Genomic DNA, 10,083 nt, shown 5'->3' with positions numbered 1-10,083 from the left:
TTCATATTTAAATTTCATTTTATTTTTATACAAAACCATCTAAATTACAATCTAAAAAGAAGAATGATGAAATGAGAGATGAGATGATAATAAATATAGACAACACCCATTTACACACTCATCAGCATTCTATACAAAAGCAATTAACCCCTTAGTGGTCTAGAGGAGACCTATGGTCCACAGGAGACCATACAAAGACCACAGAGGACCATACACGGTCAATGGAGGACCATACACGGTCCAAGGACCATACACAGTCCACGAAGAACCATACACAGTCCACAAAGGCCCATACACAGTCCATGGAGGACCATACACGGTCCACGGAGGACCATACACGGTCCTCAAAGGCCCATACACAGTCCATGGAGAAACATACACGGTCCACAAAGGCCCATACACAATTCATACCCTTATATATAAATTTATGGTCTACTAGAGACCCAGAAAAGATCATTCTTAAATATACATAAAATGGTCTTTCAAAACCAGTACAAAAGTTTATAACCCAACATTAAAAAGTTAGTTTTCAAATGACCTAAAGATAGGAAAGGTCCTTAATAAACACCTTTGGTCTGTTAAATGTCATAAAATTTGTACCCCAAAATGTAAATAATATAAATCATATTGCAGATCTGTAAAAAAAAGACCCACTATTTAATAGATGTATAAAATCCAGTTCAAGCAAAAAATATTCCATAATGAAGACCTGTATACGAATTGGTTTAGAATGTACAAAGTGTTAACCCATATGGTCAGTCTCAAAAAAAATTTAATATGGAGGTTTGAAAATCTGAGATAATAAATGAAAATTGAAATTTGATTTTTTACTTCAATCTTGTAATCCAATCCATTAGAGAATACATTTTAGAAGGTTGTATATAAAAAGTCAAAATTAATTCAAAATCTACTTTCACTGTAGCTAAACACTGAAGGGACTCGTTCTCTTAGAATGTAAGTAATTAATTTCAAATTTAACTTCATAAGTCAATTTCAGCTTTTCTGACATCCTAAAACGACAGGAATTGGTGTTTCTGAACCCCTCTCATCCTGAACTCAACACTATACACTATAAAGTAAATTGAAATTCAAAATTAAATTTCTCATATAAAGAAATGACAACAAAATATATAAATATCAAGAATAATTAACCATAACACAAAATATCTTGTGATAATTTATACAACATACAATCCATTTTATTCCCTATGTATAATTCCATATTGTATCTAAGCAACAGTTTAAAATATTTCAAAAACAAATAATCATAACATTTAAACTTGTCAAAGCTTCTAAAAATTATATTGTACAACTTTCTCTCAAACTTTACAACAGAAATATATCTTTTGTATTTAAAGCTTATCAAAAAATCTAACCACATGAAATGCCTCTGACACCAGATTTAACCTTGGTATTGGTCTACTAACAGAAAAAAGTAATAAATATATCAAAAACTTAATAGTTTATGCTCTTTTTAATCAATTACCTTGATGAAACTGATACACTAAAGCCAAGTTAAAGAATATCAAAATTTTGTGGATAAATTCACTATAAAAGTATTCTTTAGTAAATACTTTAGCTTTGACTTGGCCTCCAGCTTTTATCATCTACCTTTAAATAATTGACTAACAAGAGCTTTTGATAAGAACAGAAACATATTCTGTTCAGACAGGTTTCTTAAAGATTTGATATTGCAATATAGAAATCTATGATCGGTCTCAGAAGCACCATAAAAAAGTAATACCAACAAGTAATTCTAATAAAATAGAGAAAACCAAATAAGTTCAATAAGATCATTGAACTGGAAATACTTCAGTGAAATGATAATAACTAACATGCGGACTGAATAAAATTTGATTGCTGTGACCTACTTAACAAAATACCTTAACAACAGACAACAGTAAAAACATCACACAGCCTTGTTTTACTTCTATATACAAACTAAATACAATATTAACAAAGTAATAATGTTGTACAGCAATCAATTTTGTACAATACAGAAACATCAAAATCTCATGACGTTAAAGTGCTGATCTGAGAAGTATGGGGTCCGTCTTCTAACAAAATATCAAAATTCAAGGTATAAATTGTTTGAAAATATTTACAAATCCACAAAAAGTTATGAAAACTTTATATGAATTTGTAAATATTTTGGCAAGATTATCTAGACAAGTATATGAATTTAAATGCGTTGCATTTTTTCACAAAACTGAATAGCAACTAAAACAAATCAGAAAAAAAATATACAAAAAGCATCATAGAATAATTTGGAATTGGAAAGTTGCCAAGAGGTAAATCATGCCTCTATAGGAAACATTCTTTGAGCTCTTGGATTTTTCATCAAGCCTTTGTATAGCTCAGTTTAGCACATCATTTTTATGAAAATGACTAGGAAATTTTAATTGAACTTTTAGTCATTTTACCCCATTCATAACAAGCTCTAAAGTTCTCATGTGTATATAACATTTAACACCTATTTTAAAACATACTTTATACAGAATGTTTCAATCATTCACAGCTATTCAAACAAGTGCCAACTAGTCAAAAGTATCATCATCAATGTGAAAATTATACATCAGTTATGTATTAAAAGATTTACTGAAGTTTTGTCATGTTGAAATTGGTGTCGTAAGAAATAAGTCCTTCAAACTTAATTGTTTTTAAATTTGAAAATAAATTCAAAAACATTTGTTACATGAATTAAGAAATCAGATCTTTATTGATATTTGTGTACCGGTATATATGACAATCTATCTATTGCGACTAAATAAATACTGTTAAATCGCTGCTTCATTTCATGACAAGTTTGCACTACCTATTTATATAATACAAAATATCTACCATTAGCTTGAGCTTCGTATTAAAAAAAAATAAATAGTCAAAATTGTTGTCAATAAATATTGTATAATATGTACAATTGTTATTATCAATTAGCATTCTCACAAATGTAAGCACAGGCTGGTATTAAGATACATAGAAACCCTGACGAACATTCTAATTGTTCACATAATTAATTTCTGCGTCCCACTTCATTGGGTTCATTTTACTTCATTTACATTGCAATCAGTGAAAACATAGTACAAAACCATATTTCACTTAAAATTCATATTTTCAATTTTACATCATTTACTTTTTTGTTATGTACAATGTATTTTCTTTACAATTTTAATGTGCATCTAAGGGTTTCCATTCAAACTTCAGACCAATGGAAATAGCAAACACTTGAACTCTTCATTTCAAATAGAAAATATATACATAATGGGTACCACTTTTTCTCCCCATGTGAAAAATGAACATGATTACTGGGCTCTTATAATGCACATAAAAATACCATTGAAAGTCAATCATCTGATCAACTTCTTATCAGTGTGAGTATGGGAATAATTAACCAAATCATCCCTGAAGTCACACGGGGAGCTTCTATTGTCTAATTGATAGGCCTCACAATAAATACAAATAGAACCATGTTCAAAAGTTTGTGAAAGGTACAAACAAATAAATGCATGTTGCCAATCTTACAATTAAGACTTTATTTTCAATGGTATTTTCAAACTGACAGTGCTAGATAGGAATTGAATATTTTAAAACCTCATCTTATCTTAGAGGAAGAGTTAGTATGTGCAATAACACCAAATCACAACTGTAAACAACATATATCATCACTGATGCTAGGTTCAGATTTAAAATGTAATATTTATTTTAAGGATATGACAGCTCAAGTTTTATTGTACTGTTTATGACTTTCAACATTTTCTTTGAAATGCCTACTGATGCAATGGTCAAAAGATGCTTTAGAAATTTATTGGCTTTTTTTAAAGATTTTTCTAAATTATCACTCATTATCAACTTCTATCCAACACAGCATACACATTGGGCTGCTGTGTATAACATTATCTATAGCAATAATATAGGATGTATATATTTCATTCATGACATTTTTACAATTCTTAAGGTCACTATAAGTATCCACACAAATATAATAACACACACTATTAATTCACAAAATTACATGCATACACATGATTTACCGGTACGTATGATATAGGTAACAACGTTGATTATGGATGACAATGGTGATGACAATACTGACAACGCTGACACACATGACATGTACTTTAGATGGCATTATAAAATCTACCATTTTGATGTTTTTCACCCTGAGTTTGCTTGTTTTGTGATATGACCCTGCATAAGTTTTTGGCTAGTATTACGAGCATGGACTATTTACACTGAGCTGTTTATGTATTTTGTTTTCTCATATTGTTTTCCCATTTGGAAATCGAATCTCTTGGGGCACTGTTTTCTTACATTTTAACCAGTGAAAAAAATAATTCTTATTAAATGTTGTAATTTAAGTGTTCCAAGTCCTAAAGCTTAATTTTACAATCTTGCTATTACAGATCCCAAACAATCACGAATTTTGTTTATGATAAGCAGGGACCAAATATCAAATTGAAGCCTTTCTTTTTAAGGCTCATTGAGTTGAGCCAAATTACAAAACATTCTGTCTAGAAGAAGACAAAAATCCATTAATTGATTGTTGCTGTTTAAAGACACTTTCATGTTATTGTGTTGATAATTTTTTATCAATGGAGGTAGCTGTACATCACGTAGAGAACCATCCATCTCAATGTGGACTGCTAATTTAAATACTGGTTTGAACTGAAAAATTAATTACAGCTTAGTTGAGGGGTAAAAAAATCCTTGACAAGGGACATCACTCTTAAAAATCTCTGGTACGTTTGTGCCAACTACTTTCATCAAAATATTCAAAGCTTCTGGGTAACACAGACTATTTTATTTCAGTTTTAAAGAATGCTTAAAAAGCATTGATGAAAACGTGTATTTCAAACACATTAGTGGTTTATAGAGTTATCTCCCTAAATCAAGATTGACCTCCCCTTAATTAACCTCTAGCACTCTTCAAAATAGCATGGGTCATAGCTTATTTGGTAATGTTATAATAAAAATTCATCACAAAAAAATATCACATTTCTTATTTTACTGATCAATTACTAGTATGTTTTTATAACAATAATGGATGTTTTAAAGTTACAATGGAACTGCATGATAGTATTATACATTATATTAAAGCATGTGTACACAAAATTAAAGATATGTTAGTGTAAACTCTTAGAGAGTTAATTATGTATTTCAAGCACCACTTCCAATCACACAATGAAAATTGTAAAAAAGTAGACAACCACGACTCTAATATATGAGACTTGATGGCATGTCTAAATTTTCAGACTATTTATATGCCAAATCATTGAATACTTATTTAAATCACAAACTTTCAAATTACAAGTTTACTGTTAAATCCCCACATTTTACAGGCAATTGAAGGTGATGCTTACCTACTCCAGAAACACTTAGGTGTTTAACTTTCCATTGCAACTGGTCAATTCTACAAAATTTCTAAGGAAAGTTGAACTATAAAAATTTGAGGAGTTAAGAAATAGATTTGATTCGAACTTTTAAGGTGAGTCTATCTGAATCAAGCTGCAGAGGCGGATTTAGGGGGCCTTGGCCCCCCCATTTTGGGAAAAAATGTGTTTGCTTATATAGGGAATCACTGAAGTGTGACTGGAGCGGCCCTCTTAGGTCAGTCAGTGGGCCCTCACTTATGAAAATTTCTAGATCCGCCACTGAGCTGTATAACTGGGTTACAACTACTTACAATTATCTGTAGATATTTTTTTCGATTGAACTGACCATGAAAGTTGCAAGAAAACTGGTTAACACATTTAAAGTATCTGATGTTGAAATACATAATTGTCATTTGATGATAATGTAAGTGATGATTACAAAACTTTATTCACAAAAACAAATTACAATTTCATAAATTAAGACTACACATTTATTATTTATCAAACTTTTAAAAATGTTGCTTCATAGTAGAGATCAAATTTTGTGAAAAAATAAATAAATATGACATCCTATGCTTGTGCCTTTATGTCATAATTTGTTATCACTAACTTTTAAAGACCTTTTCTTAAAAAGTCTTAAAACATACTGGAATTCATTCTATTCTTATTCTCAGGTTAAATATTACACATGTACTTTTCTGATACCCAAATTCTGATTCAAACCTAGCTACATTATGATTTTTTAACTAGATCATGCTTTCATACTAATATCGAATCAGCTTCCAACAAAAACTATCCGTTTTTAGCACATTTTAGCAAGTCTTTTACTGGCCATGTTGAGCATAGTACATATATACTCTGAAGGCACTTTATATGTCTTACTTTCAAGCAATTTAAAATCCATATTGGTATGGGAATAGTTATTATTCAGTTTAATTTCTTCCATTTACATCTTGATCACCCTAATAGAGGGTATTTTTGTGAATTAACATGTGAAATTTGATAAAACACCGCTACAAGCTGGTGCACGTCAAATGAACGACAGCCTAATTCATTTAGGCATATGAGGTAGGATAGATAAAACTGTTACTGGTTTCATTAACTGAGAAAGCATATTGATGGCAAAGCTTTGAACTCAGCAGATTTGCCACAATCTTTATATGTTTTTGCCTAAAATGTTATATAAAATATTTTCCAAAGGGGACATAAATCATGTTATGTATTGTTAATAAAAAAAATTCTTATGTTCAAGCGTTGGTCTTTCAAGATAATATGTAGTATGAAGCAATATTACTATAGAAAAATGTAGCTATGCTATATTGCACTTTGACAGCATATATTATTTATCTATCAATTAGTGTAAATATGGAAAATTTTGCCTATTTGTTTTTATTGATTTACAATTTTTGACTGGTAGATAACTGTTCATAAGAAGAACTATCAGGATCCAGTGGGCTGACCTGGCCTGAACTGGTTTCATTTTATATTTAAATTTCATTGGCAATCTTCATAATTGAGAAGACTTTCAGTGATCATCATCAATCGCTAACAAGACCTTTGGAACCATTTACAAAATGGATATAACCAAAATTGGTCTTTTGATTAAGTCTCAAAATAATCAGGCTGGAAATTAATATGTAAACACCTTCTAAAGGTGAATGATTTCTTTTAACATTTTGTATGAATTCTAATGTAAAAAACAAAGTATAATATGAAATGTGTATAAGGTTATTTAAATAAATAATTGTGTGCATTACTTATAATGTATTCCATATTCAAAATAACTTGACTTGAATTCATTTGTTGGTGGAAATACAGTTAATATGTCAGAATAGTTATGAAATCTACTGATTTAAGTCCAAAAAAAATAATGAAAACTATATAATTACACTTAAATATCAATATGACTAGACATTTAAAATGTCCATGATCATAATTATATGTCACTTAGCAATCCCTCTCTTTTAAACCTCTTTTAACTATTTTTGTTATATAAAAGTACTTGTCTACTAGGTGATCTCTACAGAGATGAACATCAAAATTGACTGGTGTAAAACAAGGTGACAATTTATTGCCTTCATTATTTTCAATTTTCACAAATGACCTAATACAGGAAATTATCGGCATTACTTTATGCAGACGATATTGCTTTATTGTTCTGATACAGTGAACTGTCTTATCAAATCAAAACTTCATAAAAGGGTAAAGGTCAGACATTTCATTGTATTATTCAAAATTGAAAGTCAGCATTTAATTTAGATGAGAAATCAGCAGCAAATTATTATGAGGAGTAAGTTTTTTATGATTTTTGTTTTAAAAATAAAGTTTATTTACAGTAAAAAAAAAAAGAGTATATATATAGCAAATTAAAAATTAGTTTAAAACAAAAACAAAAAAATAAAACAAAAATAATGACTGATATTGAACTTTTTTTGTTTTGTTTAAGAGTCACAACACTATTCTGTATTTGTTAATCTAAAAATTAGATTTTATGTTCCAAACATGATCAAATTTCCATGATATTTTCTGCTATATTTTAACATCACATTATGAAAATATTGTTATATAGGAATTTTTCCAAACTTATTAAACAATAAATTCATATCATAGTGTACAATCTTAACAGACTAATGAACTTTTTCATGTTTAATTGCAAAAGGTTGTAAAGAGTTGACTAAATAATTAGATCTCAAATAATGTCACATTCAGCAACGAAAAATACCGTACTATATGCCTGAAAGGTGAGACGAAATTTTGCATGTATATCTTTTAATTTTAAAGTTAATATGTGAATTTGTAAAAGAATTTTCTTTCAAATTTTCCATTGCAAATTTATGCCATCAACAGTAATTTCAATTATTAAAATTTTTCTTTTTATAATTATATTCCCAGTGTGAAAATTAAAAAAAAAAACACTTGCTAAATTCTTTGTTTGCATAAGACCTTTAAACCTTCACAACAATGAACATCAATTTTATCTATGTTGAAAAAATGTGTACATAAAATGATTTCAATTAGATGGTATATATTTTTTTTTGGTCTAAGAAACATGAACTTTCTACTGTGACATACATTGTGTAAGGCACTACATTAACTAGTGATGTTAAAAAATAAAAAATGTCATGGTTTAAATTTATTAATGTGCACATAATCTAATTTTGGTCATTTCATTTCATGAAACTGACTGACTGGAATACATTTTGTGAATTAATTAATTCTACCTCTACTAAGGAAATTTAATAACTTAAATTTCAGTCTTTTTACAATTATTTTAAAACAATGTCAAAAATAATAATATACACAGTATAAAGCAAAAAAAATATACATACAAATAATGTTTGCAGCAAATGTGATAATATGGTCATTATCAACCAATATCATCACAATATAAAATTTCAAGGAAAATAACTGTGTCTCCCAAGGGAGGTAATATACATTTGATATGAGGAATTTTGAGACAATTTTCAAATTTATAATCCATTGTGCCTGAGTGATTTGATCATTGTTGTACAGTTTCTATTGCACCTTTCTTAAGCTTGAATGATTATCAATGTCATTTCAAATTTCCCAAAATAAATGCAATGTTTTATAGCAGTACATGAACATTTGGGTGTCGATGTGAGATAACAATATGCAGTAACAATTTTTGAAATTTAAACTTTTTAACTCCTTTGAAATATATTAAACATTTTACTACCAAATTTAAGTTGAACGTTGTTTCAGCCGAGGAAAGACGTATATACTATATATAATCTGGATCTTTTAACATATGTTAACTAGCATATGCAAACAAAAGCATGTGCATTTAAGTGGAAATTTGAAAAGGACTTGTTTAACCAATCACGCTATAAATCACACGTATGACATGAATGAGAACATATTCGGAACAGTATTGTCAGCCTTCAATGATCAACTTTTATCCCTGAGATTCAACGGAATCTAAAATACTTGGTCAAAATAATGATTAATAAAATATCTTCTTCTTTGTGTTGATGATGAAGATGAATGTCATCACTTCCGCCTATGTCTTCTGTAGCGATGGTGACTAAACAAGGATGGATGTAACGCCGTGACTGAGTCACGAGGTAGTTTTCTGAGTGGAATGACACAGGTTGATAAAGACTTAGCTTCTTTTTCTGATACCCAGGAGTCAGGAATTCTGAAAAAAATAAATCAAATAAGAAATAAAAAAAAAAAAATAGAAGGTAAAAGTAGTCAGCATTAATATGATTGGTTCTGAAGTGTGTAATGACTTTTGAATTGATACTGTCAGTTTATTTAAGCAAATACCATTTATACATTAAATTAGTCATAATTTTAAATAGAGAAATTAAGAATACTAAAAATATGAACTTTTTTTCAAGTAGTCACTGAACCATAAAAATAAGGACAAGGACAATAGACAGACAGAACCTTCATAACATAAGGCATCTAAATACAAAGTATGAAAAATCCAGGTTTTATACCTTCTAAAATTATAAGCTTTTATGAGGTAAACCAACCCTGCCACATCTGCTGGATCACTATCCCTATATCGAGCTTCTGCGACAGAGGCTGCAATCTTAGTAAAATTAACATAGGCGGATATAGGGAGGGGGCCTGGGGCCCCCCCCCCTTTTCGTAGGAAAAATTTGGTTGATTATATAGGAAATCAATGGAGCATGACTGGAGAGGCCCCCCCCTTAGGAAAAGTTCTGGATCCGCCACTGATTAA

General features: G+C 29.5%; 1 protein-coding gene across 1 annotated transcript in view; it reads right to left on the bottom strand.

Annotated features, from left to right (window-relative positions):
• Positions 1–10,083, bottom strand: part of LOC134686872 (zinc finger protein aebp2-like) — a 44,188-nt gene continuing 34,105 nt past the window's right edge. The window contains exon 6 of the mRNA XM_063546688.1: positions 1–9,528. Within this exon, the coding sequence (XP_063402758.1) occupies positions 9,381–9,528 (148 nt within the window). The 3' untranslated portion in view covers positions 1–9,380. The remainder of the gene's footprint in view (positions 9,529–10,083) is intronic.

Source organism: Mytilus trossulus, chromosome 10 (genome assembly GCF_036588685.1).
Source record: "Mytilus trossulus isolate FHL-02 chromosome 10, PNRI_Mtr1.1.1.hap1, whole genome shotgun sequence".
In the NCBI taxonomy this organism is placed as follows: Eukaryota; Metazoa; Mollusca; class Bivalvia; order Mytilida; family Mytilidae; genus Mytilus; species Mytilus trossulus.
The sequence above is the reverse complement of the archived record's forward strand: the minus strand, read 5'-3'. Positions and strand labels throughout refer to the sequence as shown.